Source organism: Onychostruthus taczanowskii, unplaced genomic scaffold, assembly GCF_017590055.1.
Source record: "Onychostruthus taczanowskii isolate IOZ18803 unplaced genomic scaffold, ASM1759005v1 scaffold2, whole genome shotgun sequence".
In the NCBI taxonomy this organism is placed as follows: Eukaryota; Metazoa; Chordata; class Aves; order Passeriformes; family Passeridae; genus Onychostruthus; species Onychostruthus taczanowskii.
In genome coordinates this window covers 3212481-3239329 of record NW_024499239.1, presented here as the reverse complement: position 1 = coordinate 3239329, position 26849 = coordinate 3212481, and the positions used below count along the sequence as shown (strand labels likewise).

At 35.7% G+C, this 26849-nt stretch overlaps 1 protein-coding gene across 3 annotated transcripts; it reads left to right on the top strand.

Moving 5' to 3' along the window:
* Positions 1-334: 334 nt before the first annotated feature.
* EXOC1 (exocyst complex component 1) lies at positions 335-26722 on the top strand. 3 transcript variants are annotated; one of them, XM_041402921.1, is made up of 19 exons: positions 335-577; positions 2225-2358; positions 3194-3324; positions 4167-4326; positions 5962-6149; positions 6781-7008; positions 7244-7376; positions 7553-7662; positions 8229-8282; positions 12517-12666; positions 13756-13861; positions 17888-18051; positions 19763-19873; positions 20343-20419; positions 20905-21133; positions 22132-22315; positions 23509-23708; positions 25080-25274; positions 26043-26722. In XM_041402921.1, the coding sequence occupies exons 2-19, from the start codon at positions 2235-2237 to the stop codon at positions 26193-26195; spliced, it is 2697 nt and encodes an 898-aa protein (XP_041258855.1). In that variant the 5' UTR covers positions 335-577; positions 2225-2234; the 3' UTR covers positions 26196-26722. The 3 variants fall into 3 exon arrangements, with proteins under 3 accessions (XP_041258855.1, XP_041258854.1, XP_041258856.1); XM_041402920.1 differs by having other exon boundaries at positions 8229-8291; XM_041402922.1 differs by lacking the exon at positions 8229-8282.
* The last annotated feature ends 127 nt before the right edge of the window (positions 26723-26849 follow it).

Genomic DNA, 26849 nt, shown 5'->3' with positions numbered 1-26849 from the left:
CAACCTTGCTGATTCTGTGATGTTAGTCCTGATGCTGTGGCCAAATGGAATTACAGCATGCAGTCAGAGCTGGACACTGTAATTTGAAATTGATTATACGACACTGTTATGCACAGTATGCATCTTCCAACACCAGGTTTACCTGCATTTCCTTTGTGGACTCATTTGTCCCCTAACAGGCCTAAACCCCGTCAGTGCCTCTGCCGTGACGTCACTAGAGACCGCTGACGTCACTTTTGGTTCGGCCGCTCTGCCGCGCCCACTCCTCCCCGCCAGGAGGCGCTGCCCGGCAGCCCGGCCCCAGCCGCGCGCCGCCGTCACGTGGGCGGAAGCCGCGGCGGGAGGAGCCGCGTCCCTGCCTGGCGCTTCCCGGTCCTGTCCCGCCACCGCGGTGAGAGCGAGGCGGCCCCGGCACCCTCCGCCCCTTCCCCCGTCTAGGCGTGGGGGCTAGCGCGGTGCTCCGCTCGGCCGTGGCCGTGCCCGTGCCGCCGGGTTCGGGGCCGCTTGTGCGGGACTCGCAGGTGGGAGGCGGTGGAGCGGTGTCCGACGGGCCCTCGGGAGGCTGCCGCTGCCCTAGGTAGCTCTTCTGGGTTTTTTCTGTTAAATTGTTATCTTTCGGTTGATTTCCGGCGGTGCTGTGTTATGCTGTGAGCCGGTGGGATGCGGGAGCGGCGTCTTTTCCTGTTTGCAGGGCTGAGCAGCCTTCCCACACTGCCGAGCCCGTCTGGCCTGCAGTTCCTGTGGTGGGATGTCTCTGACAGGTTTCACGGCTGGAACATTACAGGGAAAAACGCAGCGATGTCTAAAGGGATTGATCTGAGTCTGGTGTGGCCTCCACTTTCTTGAAGCTTTTTATCTGAGGAAGGAGTTTTATTTCCAGCTCCTTAGGCTAAATTCTATGTTTCTTTGAGACATCAGGATTCAAGTGTGAAAAGCTTAATTTTGTGCTTGTTCCTGGCACACTCTGAAAGTTTTGGTGGCTGTGATTAAAGGGACTGAGTTTGTAACTCAGAAGTTGAACTGTGTGTGAGAGCTAGCCTCGGATCTTGGATTTATCATGCTGTGCTTTATGGGAAAGGTGTATTCTGCCCAAGCTGGACAACCTGTGTAGCACTGAAATGGCAGAGTCAGCAATTCGTAGCAGTTTGGTCGTGACTTAGAGCAGGGAATAAAATTCTAAATACGGAAAGAAAGAAGCATCTGAATCTGAAATGCAGCAGATTATCAGTATTTTGTGTGTTCATCTTATGCATCTGTTGAAGAGTAACAGGAATGGTGAGCTGGTACAATTTGGGAAACAAAAGGTGGGCCCAGCATTTGATGAAGAGAAGGAACGTTATTGGCAGCTATGGAGTGGTACATGGCCGTAGGGTGTCATATAAACAGCATGCTCTGAACTCTGTTGGCAGTACTGTTTCCTCTTTGGCATGGTGACCCTTCTTTTGACAAAATTCTTAGTTAGTAATCTTCAAAATTACTGTAGTGCCCAAGATTTATCTTTTCTGTTGAGTTTGTCAGAGAAAGCAACTCAGGCTGTTCAAGAGAACGAGCCAACTTGAAATTCAACCCCATATATTGTCTGAGCATCAAGCAGTGCAGCATGTTGCGTGTGCTAATTATGATTTAATGCACTGTAGAATTTTAAGGCACAGATAACATTGAAACTTCTGTATTTAAATAAAAAGACTGGAATGTGATGTCTAATGTGCTTCTCTGTTCAGTCTAGGGAAAATATGTAGTGTGAGGAACTGTTCTGAATCAAGTGAATATTGCTGATTCCTTAATTTTCTGGAGCTTGGTGGGGTTTTGGGTTTTGTTTTGTTTGTTGATTTTTGGGTTTTTGTGGTTGAATTCTACAAGCTTGAGCATAGGATGGTCTTTTTTGCTTGGTTCCAGTGTCAACTTTTTTATGTTAATGCCTAATTTTATGTTAATGCCTTACTACAAAGAAGCTTTTTGTACTCCGTTAATTTAAGCTGAAGGATCATCCAGGTATTAATAAATTACAGTTTTCTAATTGAAATAAATAAGCTTTTTATTTTATTTTTTTCCTAAAGTGATCTGGTCTTCTACCCAAGTCATGGCTTTCTAGATTACAAGTCATTAAGTTATCTTTAAAATTGAATTTTAAAATCTTGTGGTTACTGTAAGTACATGACTGGTTCTTTTTTTGTGTGCCTGTTAAATGTGCTTGAGTTTATTTTTACCTCCTAAAATCTTTCAGCTGAGAGACGATGACTGCAATCAAGCACGCTTTGCAGAGGGATATTTTCACTCCCAATGATGAACGTTTATTGAGCATTGTGAACGTGTGCAAAGCAGGCAAAAAGAAGAGGAACTGCTTTTTGTGTGCCACAGGTATATAGGAATACCACACTATTTCTTGTCTTCACCTTTGTTTTTTACTTGATTTCATTTATTTTAGCTATATGTACAGTCCTTATTCTTGACTTGTGTAAAACAGGTGCTTTCCATTCGTAATGGAGAAAATTAGTTATAGCTTGTACTTTCATTATTGCTTTTACTAAAAAAAAAAGAAGCAAAGCCCATTACTTTTATTCACAGATCTGGTTGTAATTTGAAAGGAAGAAATCAAAAATTATTATTTTGGCACTGGTGGGCTTTTGAAGCAGGCTTTATGTAGTGCTTAAAACAGGGTTACTAGTCATCTAAGCTGATAATCCTAAATAAAATGCTTTAAAGAATACTGGTTAGAGTCCAAGGAAAGGCACAGCAGCTGAATTGAGTTCTGATGTTCCTTTAAGTGTATGTTTATTATATTTTATCTCTTTAAAAAATCAGGTGCTTTGGGTTGATCTGTCAAGAAATTTGCTTGCTATAATATTTTTTTGACTGAAAGATGTCTGAAAATGTTTTTATTCTGACTGTACTCTCCAGTTACGTGTGTGCTTTGTCAGTTACATGGTCGTGGTCCAAGATCTGCTGTAGCAAAGAAATAGGTGAAAATTGGGGTCATTACCTCATGAGCTGTATAGAGATGTATGCCTGTTTGGTTGAAACTCAAACTGACGTTGTTATTGTGGATGAAAATGTTTCAAAATGTTTCTTTTCATCAGATAAATAGTAGGAAATCTCCCCCACAGATAATTTGTTCGAGAAGCTGAAGTACAGCAGAAACAGATGTGAAAGTAGCACGTGTGTTTTGAAATGACTCTCTTACTTCATTTAATAGTGACAACGGAACGACCAGTGCAAGTAAATGTGGTAAAAGTGAAAAAATCCGACAAGGGAGATTTTTACAAAAGGCAGACTGCATGGGCACTTCGAGACCTTGCTGTTGTTGATGCCAAAGATGCTGTTAAAGTATGTGTCACTTTTTGGTTAGTCCTCTGCTCACAACATCCTCTTCAATCCAAGTTAGACCTAACTTCCTTGTTACTGGCTGCTTTAAAAATTAGATTGATAACAGATGATACATTCTGCTGCCTGTGCCTGTTTTCTTTCAGCCTTTGCAAGAATACAACCCTGGTAAATTGAGTAACAGTAGTCTAGATATGCTTGAATAGCAGTAGTCTCAATATCTGCCCTGTTAGTTGTAGTGATCTCTCAGTGACTGTAGATAGCACCTGCTAAGGACCAGTAGTACTTTTTTGTTTTAAATCTTATGTAAATTTTTTCACCCAAGCTTAATTTCCAGTAAGAGAATTTATGACTGTTCTACTAATGACAGTGAAAATTTGTTCAAATATCCAAAGTGTTCTGCTATATGTAATGGTTTTTGCTGGGACACTTAAAATGTTCTTAATGAGCAGTATATAAGCTTGAGGGTGAGCTGGAAGCATACAGTCCTGATATGGTGGACTTTTCCACAGAACAACAGGAGCAACCTATTTTTGACCACTTAAATTCATTTGTTGTCATAAACTTCATGAAAAATCTTACACATCTCTGTATTGCATTAGTTTTGTCTTACCTGCCTTGACAAAATACTGCTGTCAGAGCATGCATTCGGGTTTTTCACTATCACTATTTTAGCACCTTTATTAAGGTGCATGAGGGCCCTAAAGTTGCTGTACAAGCTTAAGGTTGGCATCTGTGTAATTTAATTTTTATCCTGTCATCTCCATTATTAAATGTGTGGACAATCTCTGCTACTTAGAGAATCATTTGACTGTGAAGCTTGTAACATATTTCATCTTTTGCAGGAGAGTCCTGAATTTGACTTGCATTTTGACAAAGTGTACAAATGGGTTGCAAGCAGCACAGTGGAAAAGAACACCTTCATTTCATGTATCTGGAAGCTTAATCAGAGATACCTTAGAAAGAAAATTGACTTTATTAATGTTAGTTCACAGCTGTTGGAAGGTAAAATTCTACAATTATATTTGAAATATAAAGTTTAGTAATTACTGATTTAAAACAGATATACTAAAAAAATACTCTAAATCCTGATGGGTTTTCTTATTCTTATTTCTTTTCAACTTTATATTTTCTAAGTCTTCAGATAAGCAAGATGACTATATAGCAGATTTTTTTGTTAGAAAACTGAGAACCAAGACAAAGTACTTTATTAATGAAGTTCTAAATATTGATAAGCTTTCTTTATTTTTAAGACATTCAGTTTCTTGAACAAAATAAAATCTACCTCCAAGAACTGATAGGTCTTGTAGCAAGTCTGCTTTTGTTCTCATTTGCATTTCCCCTGAATTAGAAAAATGCTTTAAAAAGTGAGCATCCATAGCATTCTAGAAAGTAAGGGGGTTTTATATGAGATTTCTAGTTCATTGACTGTGAGGCATGTGCTAAATTCTGCTGGACTTTATTACAATTTATGTGACTGATTGGTGGCTAGGATGGCTTTGTATCTTGTTTGCTTATCCTGTAGTAAATATTTTATGGCCACATTATCTTTTAGTAGTTAACATTTTATAGTAAAGCTTAGCAAGTAGGAGTATATCACATGGAGTCTGTCAGAAGTGGTGATACTACTGGTATTAAATACTGGACTGGTGTGTGCAGAAAACTTTGAATTAGAAATGTGAAACAGGAAGGATAGCATTTCTGTATTTTGGTGTTGACCAGAATTTGTTTTAAACCAACATCTAACAGTTCAAGTTTGTGCAATAATAAAACAGTCAAACTTACTGCCACTTAAATGTATACACACTGTTCGTGCTTTGTCTAGCTAACATTCTCTGCTTCCTTTCCTCTGCTTTTCCATACCTTTTAATTCTTCAGAACTTCCTAAAGTTGCAGAAGGTGCGTAACACCTTTTTCCTTTATTTTGCATTGTAAGCAATTTTCTTAAATAATATGCCTTCTGTTTGTTTGGTTGGTTTTTTAGTGCTTTGGTTAGCTTATCAAGTTGTTAGAGATAAGAGAGATGTTTCAAATGTCCCAAACACTTTCTGTCTGGACTGTGTTAATACTCATTTGTCAGCCTTTGAGTGGCTTGTTAAATTAATTAAGCACTGTTGTGAGAAATCGTAGGTAATGAAACCATTGTTTATTTGATTTTCACTTAACTCAGTACTGATTTTCCTGCTGTGAAACTCATCTCGAGCATCAAGATAACGTTTATTTAATCGACTTTGGTATGTTTCTCTTATGCTCTGTCAACCAAAAGAGAGAATCTAACTAATACTGATTTTCCACTAACAAATTGAGGGTCATACTGTAATATATTCTAATGCTGATTACCAGTGTAAAACGTGAATAAACTGAGACTAGGTTTTTTGGATTAAAGGAAGGTGGATATTTGTATTTTGCTTATGTTACGTAATTTGGAAAACATCACTCTTGGGAATCAGTTCTGGAAATTGTAATGTAGCTTGTGGAAGACTGAGGCTTGAAAAATGTGTTCATAGGCAGAAGGTGCTTTTTAGGAGAATTGTTTAATGGATTGATTTACTTACAGGTAGTTAAACATACTTAAGTACTCTTAAAATACTTGTGACTTTCAGGACTTGATAATGTGATTTATTTTCCTTCTCTGCCTAGAATCTGTTCCAAGTGGAGAGAATCAAAGTGTAGCAGGAGGTGATGAGGAAGCTGTGGATGAATACCAGGAGTTAAATGCAAGAGAGGAACAGGATATTGAAATAATGATGGAAGGGTGTGAATACGCTATTGCTAATGCTGAAGCCTTTGCAGAGAAATTGTCAAGAGAGCTGCAAGTGCTGGATGGGGTAAGCATTCCTTCAGATGTACAGTGTGCCAGCACATTGATCTGTTCTCTTTGATGCTGACCAAATAGCATTCTCTGAAAAGGTAGCTAACATGACCTGTCACGTACTGAAATGTAGATGTTTTTTAGACCAACCAGCATTCGACAGGTCTCTTGGAAAACTTAGGAGATGCAGGGGGTATAGACTTGAGGGAACCAACAACAGCCTCCTCAACTGTCAAGTTGTGTGTTTCTTGTGTATTTTGAAAGTGGCTGCTGTCATAGTGATGGCTGATCTTGCAACAGAAAACTTGACCCTATCACCTATGCTCTTTTTTTGTTTTTTGGAACTAATAAATGTTCTGGTATAGTAGGGATTACTGTTTGGCTTTTTGTTTTTCTGCAGACCAATACTTCAGCTCCAAGAACCTGAGCAAAGTTTTGGCTTTGTATCTTATCTTTTTGAAACAAGGAAGTGTCACAGATTGAGGAATTTCTGTGTTCAGTAACATTATGGCTTATATTATTTTGTTTTGTTGGTTTTATGAAGAGTTTTGGAAGCTATTTGACAATCGTGGAGGGAGAAGGAGGTATCAGAATGCTTTTGAGATATAAAAAATGTCTTCTAAAATGTGACTTTATTTTCTTTACAGGCAAATATTCAGTCCATTATGGCCTCAGAGAAACAGGTGAATATCTTGATGAAGTTGTTGGATGAAGCTCTAAAGGAAGTTGACCAAATTGAACTAAAGCTGAGCAGTTACGAAGAAATGCTTCAGAGTGTAAAGGAGCAAATGGATCAAATTTCAGAAAGCAACCACCTAATTCATCTCAGCAACACAAATAATGTTAAACTACTGTCAGAAATAGAGTTCTTAGTGGTAAGCATTTTTGTTATGTTTACTATGGTTGTTCATGTCAGGTATAACATTCTTTTAGGTTACTACCCTCTTTAGCATGAAGTTCCTTTAAAATAATGAGCTTATTTTTCTATTTTATTGTTGCACTATTTTCAGTAAGTTATAATGTCAAAATTGTACTTATCCTTCTTGGTTCACTAGCATAGCAGAATTATTTGCTTTCAGCTTATGGACAATACTATCCATTATTTTGTAGAATCACATGGATCTGGCTAAGGGCCATATAAAGGCCCTTCAGGAGGGAGATCTGACATCTTCTCGAGGCATTGAGGCCTGCACTAATGCAGCAGATGCCCTTCTGCAGTGTATGAATGTAGCTCTTCGTCCAGGTAACGTTTTTGTTAGACTACTGTCTAGCAAGCAGAATTTATTACCGTAGTGCCTTGCCAACTTGTCTCAGATTTTGTTCTGTTGATTGAAGGAATCGTGACCTCTGGTCCTTTTGGTTCTCCTATAAATATATTACTCTGTGTTTTGTACACTCTAAAGTCCTTTTTGTTTGTAGGACATGATATGCTGCATGCAGTGAAGCAGCAGCAGCAGCGGTTTAGTGACCTGCGTGAGCAGTTTGCACGGAGACTTGCCAGTCATTTGAACAGCGTATTTGTTCAGCAGGTATTTTTTCTTACTATTGAATATGAAATTTTGGTCACAAACTTTTCTGGAGAAGGAAAACAATCTATCTAAAAATGGACATATTCTTTGCTGTAATCAGTAAATGCTAGGTCTTCAGGCAGAGATATTGCTAAGCATACCAAACAGTAACTGCCTGCAGGAGTCTCTTATGTTAAAAAAAAACCCCAAACATCTCTTTTTAAAAACCCCCAAAATCTCGACGAACCAAAACCACTACAGCTTGCTCTCAGAATTAAATGCATTATGTGATATATAAGGATTTATTTTAATTGTAGAGCTTGATTATTGAGGAGAAAAAGCAGTGACCTTTTTTAAGGATATTAGCGGCTGAAAACATAGAAGGTCTTGCTGTCTGAACCTCAAAGACCACAAAAAAAAAAAAACCCCAAACCAAAACCAAACATACAAAATAAAATGTCTGAACCTTGGTTTTGTTTCTTAACTTGACTTATCCATAAAACACTGGCCTGACACTTGTTTCCTAAAGTCTGGGTGGTTTTTTTAGCCTCAGGTTTTTAATTTATGTGTTTTTTATCTTCAATCAGTTTACTCAGACCTTCCTTCAGCTCTATAACAGGTCCTCCTATCATTCAGTTCCAGTGAGTACAGTGAGTTTGATACAAGATTTTCTAACCAATTTTTTTCCTGAGCTTGAAATGATCTAACTAGCAGCTGCATTTTTGACTTTGCAAAAAGAAATTTGTCCTTACTGATTACAGAGCATCAGACTTACATCCCTTTTCACTTCTATTATTTTTGTCAGCCCTTAAGCTTTGTTATTCTGTTTATGAGCTAACATTCCTCTGATCTCATTCCCAAAAGTTGCTGAGAGACAGATTGACATGCATGGAGGAAAAATATTTTCAGGAAATAGTAAAAAATGTACAACAGTACAGGTATTGAAAATGTGTGAAATTGCAGTATTTGTAAATAAAAAATAGTAATTCTGGTTTTATACATATTAGTTCAATAAAAGTTTTACAGTTCTACATTTTATGTATTAGATTGTGTGAAGAAAATGGAATAGAGTAACACTGGATAATTGTATAGAAAATTGCAGCCAGAACCTGGCTTTTTATGGCAAAGATAACTGCTTCCTGCATTTTCTTCATGTTGCAGAAGAATTCCGGCTCCCCAACATAATGTTTTTTTGCCTTTAGCTTGTGTTCTTAAGAAGGTGTTTTTCCTCTGTCACTTTGTATATTTTGAAAACTTGGGTGTATACCATGTGTTCCAGCCCTTAAATGAGCAAGTAGAAACTATGTTGTGTAAGTCCTGTGTAAATGCATCCACAAAGTTTCAATATTGGACTTGTGTATGGAAGTGGCTGTTTTAACAGGATGTCTTTCTGATGGTCTCTTCTGAGCATTTTATTTTTTTTAAATGGCAAGAGATTATTATTACAGTGTAATGTTATGTGCATTATATGAAATTATTATTCTTAAGACACTTTTCAGTGCTGTTGAGAATGCTATTACCAATTGGCAGTTTACTTTTTTAAAATTCTGTTACTAGTAGTGGCCTCATATTTTTTTTCATACAAACTTGCCCTCTGAAAATTTTGGCTTGCTGTTAGCTGTGAGGTATTACTCAACAGATAAAAAATTATGACTGCTGTTAAGTTTAAGCAGGAAGAATTAATTAACTGCAAGAGATGAGACTCTGCAAAGCTTTTTCATTGTTGTAAAAGAGGAAAAAAAGAGTTTGTACTTCATTTTGAGATACAGATTCAAGTGCTGGAGGTATAATAGATTTTTGTGTAATCTTTCTAAAATGAGATTGTTTTGTTAGTTTGAGGAATATAGCAATTTCTTAGTCTGATGTTATTGAAAACCTCAAGTCCAATACTTTGTTACTTTTAACATCTGAAGAGTTGCATTATTTGTTTAGAATGTTTCTTTAAAAAGTAATTTAAAGCATTCCAGAAAATAAGATAAAGAATTCTAAATTAAAAAGACAAATGAAAACATGGTAATGTCTAGTAAGCTGTGAATATAAGCAAGACATTCTGATTTGGAAGTCATTAGATGGAAAACATAGTTCCATTGACATTTGAGCCTAAATATGTTTCGTTGAAAGTATGAAATTGCTCTTTATTTTTTGAAAAGCAAACTAATCAATGCTTGATTCAAACTATGGTTGTAAGATACTAAGGTTGTATTCTCCTTTATATTAAAAGGAGAATAAATATTAATAATTTTAAACAGAAATGCAACTTCAGAGTGCCATTTGCTGCAGTATTAAAAACTGTTTACTAACAGTTAATGTAGTTGCCTTTTTTGTGTAATACTAATAATTAATTAACCTATTACTTTAAAGATTTTTTTAACAACCAAGTTCAGCACTCAGTTTAAAGGCAACTCCAGGCTTTCTGCCTTTGAAATAGGAAGTAGGTTGAAGCTTTGAAATGATAAAATAGTTGAATGACAAATTCATGGTGTCATTTGGTAATGGTATAAATTTCTTTGTAATGAGAGAAAACCCCTTAATGAGATGGGAAAGGTACCTCTTGAAGCTCTGTAATGTTTTAGAGCAGTCTTGAACAGAACATTATTTACTGCAACCAGAATGATTAGTCCTGTGGAAAAGTTGGCCTGGAGAGAGCAATTTACCTTGTCAGGGAATTTGTCATCTAGCTTTATGAAAAATGCAACTACTAACCAGAGAAGTTGTGTGTAATAAAGGGACATGAATAAAATTGTTCCATGAAAGAAGAAATAAAAATTTGGATAGCTGAGTATTTCCTAGCAGTAATCTGAATGAGCATTTGGACTGATGTAGTTGATGAAAGCTGTGACACCCACCAAGTAAATTATGTTAAACTATAATGAACTTGAACATTAAAAATGCATGGTGTAGGAATGTGACAAATGAGGGGTTAGAGGGAGTTTCTCCATTTTATTTTTCAGAGAAGTATAAAAAAGATTTGTTGAAAAGTTTTCCTACACATATCTCCAAAAGTATGCCCACAGTATCGAGTATGACCTCAGTAATCACAAGAGCAGCTGTGTTGCTGATTACATGTTATAAATTATATGTCATAAATTATATGTTCCTATAATTACATTAGCTTTTTGTTGAAGTCAGACTACAGGATTGTTTTTATAAGTGAAATTTATAGTGTTATCCTTCCCCATTTTCTCTATGCCTAAATTAATGAAGTTGGCCAGGACTTGTTTCTTTGGGTCTATTTGTATGTCAGTTTATGTAGTTAAAAGAGCAGGGTTCAGAGTAAGTTCACACTCATGTTGGATACAAAAATGTACTGAGACAGGCTGCAAAGAGCTTGAGGATGCCCCATCACTGGAAGTGTTCAAGTCCAGTTGTTCAAGGATAGGGCTTTGGGCAGCCTGGTCTAGTGAAGGTGTCCCTGCCCATGGCAGGGGAGCTAGAGCTAGATGGCCTTTAAGATCCCTTCCAACTCAAACCATTCTGTGATTGTTATATAGTAGTTCAGCTTTATCCAGAAGCTGGCAGTGTTCATGTTTCATTACTTAGTAAAAGTTGGTATTTTACAAATTAAATCTTAAATTTATTTTTTTTTAAACAAGTCTGTGAATGTATTGTGGAAGAGCTTTCTCTAACAAAAGGCTTGAACTGATTAGTATCCAGTACAACAGAAAAAGGGGAGGACAAAGTTGCTTTAGTTTTGATCCAGACTGGCTTCTGTTCCAACTTAGAAACAGGCAAGGCAGTTTTTAAGTGGTATAGCTTATTCTGCTGACTTGTTGTGTCCAAGATGGAACTGTCAGGAATGCTTCCTCTCTCAGGGATGGACATTGACTGACCTGTATAAAGCACCTGCATGTGATGCAGGAATTGGAGACCAATTAGTACAATCTTTGTGTGTTGCCATGGCAAAAAGTGTAAGTTCTGTTGCTGTATTTATGGCAAGCCCAGTAAAATAAGACTTTACAGAAAATATTAAAGCCATTTGGAAATGAATTAAATAAATTATCCTCCATTCTTTTAATACAAAACACACAGCCAGGGATAGTGGCTGTGTGTTTTGCTGTGTGGCTGCACAGAGGTGTTACCTTGCTTGCTCTTCCTGAATTACTCAGGAAGCTTGTTCAAGCAAGTGAAAGCTTAAAAGCTAAATCATGTGTTGTTCTAGCAATATGATGGGGTCCTTGTATAAAGGAGGAGCATGAAATTAGTAGCTTGTGTTAAGTGGATTGGTTTATGCTGCTGGCTGTAAACTGTTTACTAAAAACGTTCACTGATGGTGTGTTGTGTGGGTCTGTTTGTGTGGAGGAAGAGGGAATCTGTGTGCACTGATGATTTTAAGAGTTGATCAAGGTAGGCTTGGCCAAAGTGGACTAAAGTATGCTGAATTGGAGCAGGCTGTCAGAGGAGAGGTCTAAAGCTCATCATTAGCACCCAGGCTGCCCATTAACTGGGGACTTGAAAATTGTATATGGGAAAAATCATCTTTAAACAGAAGCAGCTATTTTCTTTTTTTTTAAGAGGAATAATGTGATAATCTGTTAAAACTTTTCAGGAGCAATTGAATGCTTGTCATTAAATTTTCATTCAGGTGTACATTGCATTCTTTTACAGAAAGTGCTAGAGTGACTCACCCTGAAGGCAAAAAGCCTTAAAATGAGCAAGCTTATTAAGATGCACTACCTGCCTTGGCTGTAATAACTTGGTGTCTGTATTTTGTTAGGTGTCTTTTTCAGCCTGCATCTCTAGACCTTGCTTCTATGCAAGGCATTTTGAGGCCTTTCTGTTTGTCTGAATGAGATGCTTCATATTAAAATTTTCAGGAAAGTTCTAATGCTAGTGTGTAGTGCTTCCAGATTTACTTTAATACTTTTTCTTATCAAGGGTCACGATCAGAGTTCCACTCTTGCCCAGCACTCTGCTGAATTGACATTACCCAATCATCATCCATTTCACAGAGATTTACTTCGATATGCTAAACTGATGGAGTGGCTCAAGAACACAGATTATGGAAAATATGAAGGGCTAACAAAGGTATGTGAAGTGATCAAATGATGCTAGAGAATGTACATTTTAGACTGGGCTTGAAGTCAAAAGAATTGCCTGTGTGTATGTACATGTCATTTTAATGTTGCTATATATTAAGTATAACTCACTGCTCGTCTTTTTTTTATTTCTTTTTAGAATAGGAAACTTCATTTTTTAGTATTTGTGGTCTCCTGCTCTGTTTGTTGTTTCTTTTCTCAAACAGTCTGTGCTGAGGTATCACAAGATATTTGTCTTAATATTTATGTAAAACAAATTTGCCATTATACAGCCTAAAAAATAGGCTAATTTCAAATTGGTGTGCTTATTGCCTGTGTAACATCTCTATTTCAACAGACCTTCATTTCGCTTGGAAGTGTCAAAAACTTCAGAGGTCTCTTGTACAGTAGATTGAATAGAAATGTTTTTCTCTTGTATGCATGTAACTTTTAACTACCTTGTTTAAAACTAACACGGAGTAAAACAATTACTACAGAAGTATAGAATACATTCAGGTAGAAGGCAAGGAAAAGTTAGTCCTTACAAAACAAGTATTTTTTAAATTAAAATTTTGTCATTCTTAAATGGAAGATTTAAATTGGACTTTGAAAATAGCTTTCGAATAGTTATTCATTTGCCTTCAGTGTAAAGCAGATGGCGAATGGTTGGCATCTTTGTGATCTTCTAATAAAAAATGTGAGCATTACATATTTATGTGTGCTTTTGGGGATACAGTAAGAGTCTGATAGAAGAGGGAGAAAGGTGCTGAATTCTCTCTCTTCTACCCTTGAAATGAATTCTGTGATGGTCTACCACCAGTAATCCTATCTGATTGTACTGCATTGCATATTTTTCCTTATGAAGGAAAAGTGGAAGTTTCTGATGAATGCTCAGTGAACTCACTATGAAAATGAATATAACCTGTTTAAATATCACAAATATATTTTTGTGCATGCTGCATTAATACATATAGTTACATAGTCCAATCCAGTTATTTAGAAGGACTTGAAAATGCACAGGTTTTAAGAGTTATTTACCTATAATAGAAGAAAAATCAGTATGAATACCTGTTAACTAAATTTAAATTTTTCTTTTAAGAATTATATGGATTATTTATCACGACTTTATGAAAGGGAAATAAAAGATTTCTTTGAAGTTGCCAAGATCAAGATGACAGGCACAACCAGAGAAGGAAAGAAGTTTGGTAAGCTTCCAGAAGGCACATATCTTGCTTTGAATCTTACTATTTGCATACAAAACACTCATTATGGCACCTAGGGCTAATTTTGTAATGGTGTAAAATTCTTTACTTTTGGCAAGATGGAAGAATTTGGATGAAAAATATGACTGGTAAACTTCTGACTTCCACAAGGCTGAAGTAGCACAACTGAAATCTTGTGAAATTGGTTAAAATAAAAGTATAAAATACAGTATTTCTCTCAGTTTTCAAATCTACACTCACTTTTTATTACTTGAATTATCCCACTTTATTACTTGAACAAATTTGAAAAATCAGCTCTTGTAATTAAAGGGAGTTTGGGCAGCATTGCTTTGTATTCCTTCTGCTGTTATTTCTGCTTTTAATAAATCTTGGGTGGAATTTAAGAAGCTAGTTTTAATGCTAATCTTGCCTAGTAAAACTTGTTTTAATGTGTTTTTTCACGGGGATTTACCTATATAGCCTGAGTCTAGAAATCATAATTTGTTAATATATAAGTATTTATATTTAAGGGATTATTCCTGCTTGGATTAGTCTAGTGTGAATATGGAAGTAAAGCTTAAAAAAATTATCTGGATACTTAAAAAGCAACAGTGCTATAGGTGTATTTATGTATTGTCAGTTCTGTATTTTAAGGTGCAGTGTTTCAAAGCTTCTTTGAAATATTTATATTTGCCATGGTTTACCAGTTTGCAAATTCTGAATTCCAAAATTATGTACAGCTGTAAGTAGTAACTTTTATCAGCCTCTTTTGGGTCCTGAGTGAAGTTTGATGAGCTTTGAAGTTTGATGGTAGAAACTAGAAAAATTAAGGGAAAGGAAGAAATCAGGAAGGTAGTAAGGCTTGTTTGAGAGATGGAGAACTGGAAAGATAAGTCTTGGCAAGCTGTTGGACATGGAAAGCAGAGGTGCCGTAAGATGTCTTTGTCAGAACATTAGAATTCATAAATCTTGAAAAGCAATCTTACTGCAAGAAAAAAAAATACCTTTAGTCTAATACAAATTGATTTCTGAAACATTCTAAACACTTTGTCTTGACACTTGTTTTGTGATTTGTACTTGTGAAGAGACAGCTTTTGTAGCAGTTCCCTAACTTGTGTTAATGTTATGGAGCAATCAGGCATTTTGGAGAAAGAGATCCTTACCAGAGTAAAAGCTGCACCTTGAGAAGACTTCTGTCATGTATTTGTGCAAATTTATTTATGTCGCAACGCCTCATAAGGGTGTGTAATTTCAAAGGCTTCTGTGTTCATTGTAGTAATTGTACTACTAATTGCACATTATTCAAAATAAATAATTTCTTAATATTAAACTTGTTTAAGGAGTAGTGTAGCTGCATAATGCTCCAGTTGTACTCAAATTCTGAAGATGACCTGTTTCCAAGTTGTGTTGGTGTGTGTTCTTGCCTTTTTTTTGTGCTTTGGGAATAGCACTGCTATTTGGATGCCTCAAATGCAGAGGGGATGCTGGGAGAATTCTGGCATTCTGTGCTAGTGCAAGGTTCTTTGTCTGCATTTTTATGGCAAAAAAGCCAGCCTGGGTCATGAGCATTCACACTCGTCCTAAGTAGTCCTTTTCTCTTTTTTTTTTTTTTTTTTTGTTTTTTCTTTTCTGATGAAGCCAAGACTTTGATACTTAAATACCATAAAGTCAGTGTTGGAAAGACTGCTACTATTGTCATATGTTTATATGATGTAGCTTGTCAAAAGCCACTAAGGCTCCCCTGATTGTCCAGGGCTTGATCTTTGTAGTTCTTCACATTTTGTAATAAGTCCCATGTGTTTAGAAATTGAGGACCACGAAGACGTGGGACCAATGCATGACAGTTGCATATGCCAAATATATCATGCCTAAACATTTTTTATTCAAAATCAGCCAAAACACCCAAGATTTAAAAACTAGGCTGGAATTAAATTTGAATTTGATGTTACAATTATCAGTAGTGTTGCCTACTTGAGAACATCTGGTATTTAAGACATGTTTGTGGCATTTAGAAATATATACTCATTCTATTACAGTAGGTTCTGCTTGCCTGCTCCATTTTGGGAGGCTTGTAGCATCCATCCTCATCAAGATCTCTTTAAAACCACATATTGCTTTTAGTGTATGTATGCAAATGCCTTTTACTATAGGGATTCTATATTTTCTACAAACACCCATTTACTTTAAATTTCATATTGAAGTCCACTTGAGGAAACTTCAGTTCTGAAAAGAGCTAGGAAAAATATAAAAACCTCTTTGTAAATTTTTTTTACTGTATGTTTATTATTTTTATCCTCTCCAAATTTGCAGTCATCTGTTTTTGTGCAGCATGAATGCAAAATATGTTATCTCTATGTAAATATCCTGATTTGCAACAACTAAAAAAAGGTTAGCCAGTCTTACTGTCAAATATGAATTATTTTGCAGTAATTGTGTGTGTGTTTTAAACTGGAAAGGTGGATGATATCTCCGACTCAGTAAGAACTTTCCTTAAGTACATTTTAATTTCTTCATGTCTATTGTTGATAATGATTTATCATGGAAACTGAGTCTGACAAATAATTTAATGGACTTCTCAACTTAAATACATGTTACCAAAAGTGTTCTTCGAACATACTATAATACTATATAAGAAAAATCAAATTTTAATACCTAGAAACTTACTCTATTTTCCATGTAGTTTAGATCCTGAATTTCTAGAATAGTACCTCTCCAACTAAATGTGTTTGCAATGTAGTTACTTGCTGCTTATAGTTCTCTGCATGTTTCTTTCCAGTTAGAGCTTAACTTGCATCTTGTGCATGGTTTGTGCAAACTGCATTTTAACTTGTCTTTGTCTTTGATGCTTGCAACCTAATCCATCCCAGCTACACTGCCTCGAAAAGAAAGTGCTGTCAAACAGGAAACTGAGAGTGAGTATAACTAGTTGCATTAGTTGGTGTTGTCAATGCATGTGTGTTGATGTTACAATGTAGTGCTGCATCAGGGAGAATCTACCTCACACTGAAGCCCTCTGTTCAGAATGCAGTAAATGTGAGCAGAACCACTGGGCTGGCAAAGCAAAAAGGAAGCACAGCTCTAAGTTCCAACGTACAATTTAAGATTTGCACATACAGACAATATCTTTTGTTTTTCACATGCTGCTAGTTGATAGTAAAAATATGTTTGTGCCTGAGAGCTTGTCATAGTTTTCCATTCCTCCAGTAGGTTGAAGTGACAATTTAGATTAGATCTGTAGACTTTGTCTTGTGTCTTTAGACTAGATACCAACACAACAGTTAAGTGGAGCTTGCAGGATTGCTTTTAAGTTTCTTTGTGGCTTAGATGTGAGAAGCTTACTTGGAGATCAAATAATGGTAATTTTTTGGTCTGTTTTGTTATTAGCTTTCTCTGTCCTGGTCCAACATTTCTGAAAAATTCGGGAGAAAAAGAAATAACAAGTAAATACATGGTCCTAGGAGAAGGCCCAGAAATATAATGAAGAAATAATTGAATGTTAATTATGATCAAAAGGAGGGGAGAGCATTAGCAGCAGAGTTACTATGGGGTTGTAGATCTAGCAAAATAGCTGGAACAAACTGTGTAGTTAAAAGGATGTTAACAGCAGAAAGATCAAGTTCAACATGAAAAAGTGCGTATATAAAACGTTTTAATTTTTTTCCTTCCTGTGGTTCAGTTCTTCTGCTTGTGGCAGCCTTTGCCCAAAATACATCCACAAATGTGATAACTGGTCTTAGCTTTCAAGTCTTCAATCCCTGTGTTACTGTATTTTAGAGTTTTGTTCCTTTTATACCTTTTTGGCATACTTTAATTTAAATTGTACTTTGAAAATTACTGAAGAATCTAAGCTATCTTATCATGAGGGAAGAATACATTTACAGCAAAGCATTTATAGCTTAGACAAAAGTTGTTTGGTTTTAATATAGGACTACTAGCAACTCTTGACCTCATATGTTCTGTAACAAAACCTATTCTTCAGTATTTTATTCTGTCTTCATTTTCCTCCTTCATAGTGTCTTTATTTCACAGGTCTTCATGGAAGTTCTGGAAAATTAACTGGGTCTACTTCTAGTCTAAATAAACTCTCTGTTCAGAGTTCAGGAAACCGTAGATCTCAGTCATCCTCACTGTTAGACATGGGAAACATGTCTGCCTCTGACCTGGATGTGGCTGACAGAACAAAATTTGATAAGGTAAAGCTAAAATATCACATAGGATTCTTGCTTAGTTTTGTATTAGAGGTATCTTACATATCTTTCTTCTATAGTTCAAAAATCTCTACATTTTGAATCCTAAAACATGCCTATTTCAAAGTTTGTCTGTACCATATAGCTAATAAAGGCAGTTCCTAAGAAATATGTAGATCACAGTATTAATCTCAGATTATAAGATTCTATAAATCCTTTATAGGCTGTGTGTAGTCTTTAAAGAATATCAAGCATAAAAAATTATCTTTTAAGTTTAAGCCAAATACGTGCATTTAAGCAAATAGGAATGAAACTGATGGATTCTCCACTGGTTTTGTTTTTTTCAACTCATTCTATGTTCTATGATACTTTGCCAGTATGTAAGCAAAAGCAAAAGACAAGGAAGATAAGAATTTTAGCCCGGACTTGAGCGTAACCCTAAAATTTTACTTATACTGGTTTCACATTAGTTATCATCAATTTTAGCTTCAACCAATAGCACTAAGTTATTATTGGAGTGGCCTCATCCTGTTTTAAAACCTGCTGTCCTCAGCATCTTGTTGACTTTTTTTCCTGAACCATTAAAAGTGACAGTGCTCACCGTTTCTTGCAGAATTAACTCCTCACTGCTGTGGAAGGAAAACAAGTAGTTATCAGTCAGAGATAAAAATAATTTTCTTGTTCTCTATTGAATTACTTGATGGAGAGTAATGTTTTTCTTCTGACCTCTTCAAATAAATCATTGCTCATTCTTTTTCTGGGAGAAAATACATGCCTGAAACAATATTAACTGTTAAGTTATTACAAACTTGCAGCAGCAACTTGTCTAGAATTAAGAAACTAACTTGTTAAAACAGATTTATACAATTATTGTGCTATTATTCTCAATTTCTCACTTGTATCTCACACTCATTGGGGATATGTGAATGTGATTTAATATACACAGAGTTATAAGCTATTGAGCTGACCTACAAAGTTGTCGGATTTTTTCCTATGGGAGTTTTCATCAGCATGGATTTCTTGTGTGGCTAGATTGGTTTAATTTATGTAAATTATTGCATGCCTTAAGTTTTGAATACTTGCAGAGAAAATTTTAAGAGAAATATGTTTAACATCTGACTTAGAATTTCCTTATTTTGTATTAATAAAATTAAACTATTGTAATTACTTATTGCCAAAATAGTGTTTCACTTTAATTTAAATCTAAAAATTGTGTTGCATACTTCAGTACAAAACCTACTTATTTGTTTCTGTACCATCTATGTAGAAACTTTTTCCACTTTCTACAGAGCAGTTAACTTCAACAATCACAGTTGACCTGTTTTTCTTCCCTGAGGTTTTTAATTTTGTCTTCCTCTGCTCAGCAACCCAGGCAGAAAAGATGGTGGCAGAAATCAAGACTTGCTATTAAAATGCAAGTGTTTCCATTGTGGCACAAAAGTGCTTCATCAGGCTGCAACTAGAAAACTTTTAGTTGTGGAAAAACATAGATTGTTCTTTCCTTCACAGTATTACATGGATAAGAAAGGAAGATTACATGTTGAAGAAGCAGCTATTACTTTTAGACATCTATTTACAAGCTGTTTCCATTTCTGTTAAGTAGTGGTAAGCCTTCTAAAGCTCAGTGAAGATAAAAAGTGTATGTAACAAACAAAATTAGTATTGCTAACCATCCATAGTATTTGGTGTGTTGATAAAATATTTTAACTTCCTTTAGATTTTTGAGCAAGTATTAAGTGAACTAGAGCCTCTGTGTCTGGCGGAACAGGACTTCATTAGTAAATTTTTCAAACTGCAACAACATCAGAGCACCTCTGGAACAACAATGGTATGACTTAGATTCTCTCTCACTGTAGTAAAAAGTATTGACCAGGCCTCAAAAGAGACCTGTTTAATAGAGAACTTTGGAATTTATTGGTGATTATGTGATCCAGGTGATAAGTAATTTGTTTTTCTTCATGAACGGGAAAGATCTTTATTTTGGCTGACCAAAACAAAATTTATGAAAGAAGGCCTGACATGTTTCCTTTGCCATGGCTTTGTTTCCTCATAAGATGACAACAAACACTCCATCACACTATATAGGAAGACAGTGGGAAGTAATTGTGGATAATACTGAATTCGGTGGAATGTGACTGGAACATTACCCAAAACTTGCCAACGGTTCTGTTTTCTACTCTGGAGGCGGGGGTGCTGGGGGTATGGAACTGCTACTTATATTGGTTTTGATGTAGTAACTGCTTTGATAAAGAATTGGAGACAAACCTTATTTTTACATACATTCCTTGTTTTTACAGAACCAAGTGGAGGAAGTGGATGGAGTAGCTTTATCTCGTTCGTACACTTCTGGTGTTCCACAAACAGTATCATCTGAGTATGTGCTGCTATTTTTTATTACTGATTCTTAAGCCTATGTTTGAGTTTATTTGGCTTATAAAACTTTTTTGTCTAAAATCAGAAACTATTCCCCTTCTGTGAAAGCGAATAGTGAACTTGTAATTTTTACCCTAGACACTGAGTGTGTCAGTAAAAAGAATAATTTTTGTATATCGAATGGGTGCTCCTGTATATAGTTGTTGAATTCTCTTAACAGTTTGCAAATTGAAATTTGGCACTATAATATAAAAAATATGCTTAGCAAAGTTCTGAGAGTGTGTGACAGATTCCACAGAGAAAAACCTTTTGGAATATTTTCTACCTGTGACTGTTGATTTTTACTGTGTGGAACTGACTTTCTGAAAGTCATGAGACTTGTTGGGTGCAAATAAGACTACTATATCAAATAAATATATCAAAAAGCATGTAAAATAGCCTGGTAAACTGTCAGAGTAATATTTTCCTCTTATGCATTTTTAATAGGAAGGACATGATCCGACAAATGATGACAAAAATATTTCGTTGTATTGAACCTGAGCTGAATAACCTTATAGCACTGGGAGACAAGATTGATAGCTTTAATTCCCTTTATATGTTAGTTAAGATGAGCCATCATGTATGGACAGCACAAAATGTGGACCCTGCGTCCTTTCTCAGCACAACACTTGGAAATGTTTTGGTGACTGTCAAAAGGAACTTTGATAAGTGCATTGTAAGTTCTTTAGTTATTCTGACTAAGCTAACTGTGATATTATAGGAAGCCCACTCCTACCCAGTTTGATTTTACATTTCTGTATACTTAAATTCTTTAAATTTGAAGTGAAAATTAGTAATTTATTGCTTTTCTACTGGCCAAGCCTTCAAATAAATGGTGGTTGTGTTTCTTTTTTCCTCTCCATTCCAGTTTTCCTCAATAAGTAGCTATCTGTAGCAAGTAAGACCACTCGCTCAGGATTCTGAGCTACTTGACATTCTTAGTTCTTTGTTTAAACTTGTACTCCTTCTGAGATTACTGAAATTCATCAAGTAAAATACAGCTCTTTGCCTTTTTTACTTGCCAAAACCAAACCTTGTGGACTTACGAAAGATGTGAGGTCTTTTGCAGAGGCAGCCCCTATTATCTGAAAATTTCTTTTATTAATGCAGTTATGACAATTATATTAAATATAGCAGGTGAAAACAGAGTTGTTGATATAACTTTGTTTTATTGTCATAAATGTAATTTCACTCTAGGCAAATATCATAAAACTGACCATTCTTGATCAGTTTAATACTTAAAATATTTGGAAACTGATTTTTTTATTACGCTCAGAAATAAAATTTCTTCAAAAGAAAACTAAAGAAACTTTGTGCAGCAAAAGGAATTGTTAGCTTGGCTGAATCAGAAAGTGAAATTCTTCGTTAGATTATAAAGGGAAAATTGTTAATTGCTTCTGGTGCATAAATTTGGGGTTTTTTTCATTGGGTGTTTGTTTTCATAATACTAAGTAAATAAAGGGGAATAAAATACTGTCTTTCCTTATTCTTTCCAATTATTTTACTTTTTAAAAAATTTAAAAGTAAAAAGGATGAAAGACTAAATAGATGTACTAATTTAAATAATTATTTCTGTCTTTTATATATGTCAGTTTTTTCAGTATTTCTGCATTTTTCTTTTAATAGTTGTTACATGACCTGGAACCTAACACTTGTTCTTGTTTTAAATTAAAGAGTAATCAGATGAAGCAGATGGATGAAGTGAAAATCTCAAAGAAGAGTAAAGTTGGGATCCTTCCATTTGTTGCTGAATTTGAAGAGTTTGCAGCCCTTGCTGAATCAATTTTCAAAAATGCAGAACGACGAGGAGATCTAGATAAAGCCTACATAAAACTTATTAGAGCTGTCTTTGACAGTGGTAGGTCTTCTGAGGCTGTCATAGTTTACTAAAATAATTATTTCCACCTGTTTATATATAATTTTGCCCCAATTAACAGGTGATTTTTTTGTAAGACTCTGCTGAAATTTTGGTTTTCTCTGTTATTTTAAGTGAGCAATTGTAATCCTTTTAATCGTAATATACTTTTAGATACTTTGCTTTGTACATATCTGTAAAATAACTTTGAGTTGTTAAAGAGGGAAGTGGTTACGACTCTAAAGAGGGAGGGGAGATAGCAGCAACCTGGCATGCTCAGTCTGATGTGGTTTCTTGTCTTTTTGTTTCCCTCTGTAAAAATCATACAGGAAGAAAAAAAAAATTGGCAGTAGCAGATTTTTCCTAGTTAGCAGTTCAGTGTTTTGACTGGAATGAATCTGTGCTCATTACTGATACTCCGGTACCCTGGATCACTTTCATGATGGGCTTCCTGATAGTCTCAGCAAAATGATTAATAGATGAACAGGCACAGACAATTAACTGCTCTTGGTTGAAGCCATCCTCTTTCAGCTTGCTTTTAGGTGGAGTAAGGGAGGGATGGGTAGAATTTTTTTTTTTGCCTGCTTGTTGTTTTTTTGGGTTTGGGCTTTTTTTTGGTAGGGGAAGGGAAGTAAAAGACGTATGTTCAGGATTATCTATTTTTATTAATACATTTAGGGACTGACAGTAGTTTTGACCATAAAGCTAATAAGCAAAAATTAAGATTAAGAAGTACATTTAAGAAACCCCCACTGCTTTATTGAAGATTTTTGTCCTAGTGAAGATGGGAATTAATTTTACTGTGACTTCTCCTAAATAGTTCCATCGTGTGCAATTTATTAGGGATACTGAAAGCATGCTTGTAAGCCTCCTCAGAATGTGATTTGTTCCTCACACCTGTAAAAGAGATCATACATACTCATTATTTTGTGTTATTTTTGTGTTTTATATCTTTTTATGAGTGACTTTTTTGCCATACAAGTTTCATCCTCTTAGAGCCTGAATGTGTCTGTTGCTTCTTTTTGAAGCCTCTTAGGTACCATTTTATTTAGTGCTAATTCTGACTCACACAAATGGTAATCAGTTACACGAAATTCAAAATTCCTTTTTTGATAGTATTATGGCTATTGGTTATGTTTTTCTGAACTTGTTTGTCCTTTTGGTATTCTAAGTATTTTGCTTCTCATTTCTTTCAGTTGAGAAAGTAGCTAATGAAAGTCAGAAGACACCCAGGGATGTCGTCATGATGGAGAACTTCCATCATATTTTTGCAACACTTTCTCGCCTGAAAATTTCTTGTCTGGAGGCTGAGAAAAAAGAAGCCAAACAGAAATACACTGATCATCTTCAGTCTTATGTAATCTACTCACTTGGACAGCCTCTTGAGAAATTAAATGTGAGTATATTTGAGTATTCATTTAAATGGTACAGGATAGTTTTTGAATGTATTATTTCCACCATTTGGTCTCTTTGTCACTGCATCTGTCATAATCTCTTATTATTTTGGACTGGAGCATGTCTGGCAAGAGTACTCGTGAGGGTAACAGTCTTGGATGAAAATAACCAAATTTTTCATGGCAATTAATGGTACTGACTAAACATCAGTGTCATAAGCAAATGGTTTTGAGGAAGAAGAAATTAGGGGAAAAGTCATCAGAATTTTTGGGATAATCTTTCTCACCTCAATTGCAGAGAAAATTGCTGTGGTTTCTGAGCTCTCCAACAAGAAAAGTTATAGGAAAATTCTGTATGTCTGAAGGTGAACTAAATGTTAAACTGAGTGGTGACTTAGGTTCAGACTCAGTCCTGTCCACTTGAATGTCTCATGGCTTTTTCTATAAACAGGATTTCAGGCATCTATTTTCAGAGACATTTAAGATGTATTCCCATTTTGAAAATTAAAATGCTTTATTGCTGTTTCCCACTTGTGGACTCTGACCAACATCTAAGCTGCCACATAGCTAATTGCTGCTCAGTTCCCCCTCTCCAGGGGAGACGATAGGAACAGCAAAAGTGAAAAAACTTGGGGGTGGAGAAAAAGTTTAATCAGAGGAGGAGAGAAAGATAGAGGGAAGAAAAATAAAGTGATGCAAAAGTAGTCATTGACTACCTCTCAGAAGCAGACTGATGCCCAGGCAGTTTCTGAGCAACAGCCACCTTGAAGCCAAACACCAAACCTGCCTCTTCCAACTGTAATTTTTATAGCTGAGCATGATGTTACGTGCTATGATTTGGTTAGGTTTGACCTGTTCAGCAGTAACCAAAACATGGTAGGCTGCTGTGAAGCACGTTAACTAGGGAGTTACCTCTGTCCTACCCAGACCAGATGCACTGTTGAGCTCAAGTTGCATGTTCATGGAAATACTTCCCTCTGTTTACTGAAACTTTATTTACTATGTTGTGGAAACTGATCAGTGATAGTGAGAAGGGAGGGCAATAGTGAACAAATACGCTTTTATGTAATTATAGTTTAAAAGATGCTCAGGTGCTTTGGGAGTTCATCCAAAAGATCCAGTGTTTGGATCCCTGCTTATGAGCTCATGAATTGAGGATTTTGAGGCTGACTGGTTATTAGTTACAAGGTTGCAAAGAAAAGCTCAGTTGCTTCTAGAAATGATTGGTTTCAATTTTATGCTAGTACTTGGATTGCTGTACTGTTGGGCTGTGTTTTAATGTTTATGGCTGAGCAGTACTTCATGCCCAATTAAAAAGCAAAAATTGGGAGCTCAGATTTGTGATAGGGACTAATGCTGTTACTTGTTGTTAGCATTTTTTTGAAGGTGTTGAAGCTCGTGTGGCACAAGGTATACGGGAAGAGGAAGTAAGCTATCAGCTGGCTTTTAATAAACAAGAGCTTCGGAAAGTTATAAAGGAATATCCCGGTAAAGAAGTGAAGAAGGGATTGGATAATCTCTACAAGAAGGTAGATAAACATCTCTGTGAAGAAGAAAACTTACTTCAGGTAAACTAAATTGTGTCTTTAAAACTATAATGTTACACAGAGGCTTTTTATTACTGCTTTTGCAATATGTATTCTGTGGCAATGTTCAGCATAACTCTAAAAACATAAATTTTGAGTACAGCTTTTGGGTTTTTTTATAATCCTATTCTGTTTCTATTTGTTTAATACTGATTTGGACCACAGTGGTATAAAAAAAGTCAGAAAGCAACTTCCTTTATGATTCACTAGCTGACCATTAATGGGTGACATTCTTCTGCAAAATATATTGGAAGCAGAGAGTAAATTTAAATGAATGGGTAAGCTGATGTGAATCTTAGCTGGTGCACTACAGCAGAATACTTTCAGTCATATATTTTCTACCAGTTGTATTATCTAATGTTTTTATTACACTCTGTATAAGTAGACTTGAGTTAAGCTTGTTTAAACAGCTTTTTAAAGTCTGAAACGTGAATTATAGCACTCTTTTGGTTCAGGGTGTTTTCCTGAAAGACAAAAGCAATACCTCTATTAGGAAAACTTCCCCATTTTCTTTACTATTTTCTGCTTTGCACATTTATTACAAGTCATGTCAACATTACAGATCTTAATGGGTAGAAACTATCAATCTTCTTTCTAATGCAGTAACTCAATCTATTGAACTTTATTAGTAATCTTGAACTGTAAAATGACACCTGAAGTGACAATCAGTTAATGAGCCAGTGTTTTCTAGTTAACCTATGCAGTGTGTTGTGCCAATTGACTTTTCCTAAAGTTTGCTTTCTTTGGCAGGTTGTGTGGCATTCCATGCAAGATGAATTCATTCGACAGTACAAGCACTTTGAAGGGCTGATAGCTCGCTGCTACCCTGGATCAGGAATTACTATGGAATTCACTATACAGGACATTTTAGACTACTGCTCCAGTATTGCACAGTCTCATTAAGTTCTAGAAAGGGAAAGAGAAGCTAGCAAAGTGTGTGCCTGTGTATAAGGGAATCAAACACTATAAATGTTACTGGGTTTTTAAAAGGTGGATTTCCATGTGTGTGTAGTTAACTGCCATGTATGTTGAGTAACACTCCTGCTTCAAATGCCTTTCAGGGCAAAATAAAACCTTCGGGGATTTGTTGTGTTTCTATTGGGCTGAAGCACTGTTTGGAAGCATTAATTCAGTGAAAACACTTTGGATACAGTTTTTCCCTTTCCCTAATATTAAAATATTTTTATTTATAATTTCTTCTTGCCAAAAGCAGTAAGCACTACCTTCATAGTATGCCAAAAGAATACTACTGTTTTCACTAATATTTTTCATCTTAGAAATTATGTAAGTATTGAAGATTACCAGATATTTTCCTTTCCTTGTTCTGAGAAGTATGGATGTAGAACTTTATGCAGTGGGAAGACTGAATTAATGTTCTCAGATGTAATGTGACTATGGCTATAATTCTTAATTAAACTATGTTCATCGTATCCTTTTATTTCTGTGAAGAGTTATTTGAAAAAGGTGAAAATATCTGAAGGAGTTAATTCCATTGTTTTGCTGCTGGCTATTGAAGAATTGTTGCATTTCTGCACCCATCTTGTTTTTCTTCTTTTT

Excerpts from the sequence above, each read along its gene's own strand:
- EXOC1 (XM_041402920.1), top strand. The coding sequence starts at position 2,235 with ATGACTGCAATCAAGCACGCTTTGCAGAGGGATATTTTCACTCCCAAT. Across the intron at positions 12,667-13,755 it reads AATATGAAGGGCTAACAAAG|AATTATATGGATTATTTATC; the intron begins GTATGTGAAGTG and ends TTTTCTTTTAAG. Across the intron at positions 21,134-22,131 it reads GGAACTTTGATAAGTGCATT|AGTAATCAGATGAAGCAGAT; the intron begins GTAAGTTCTTTA and ends TTTAAATTAAAG.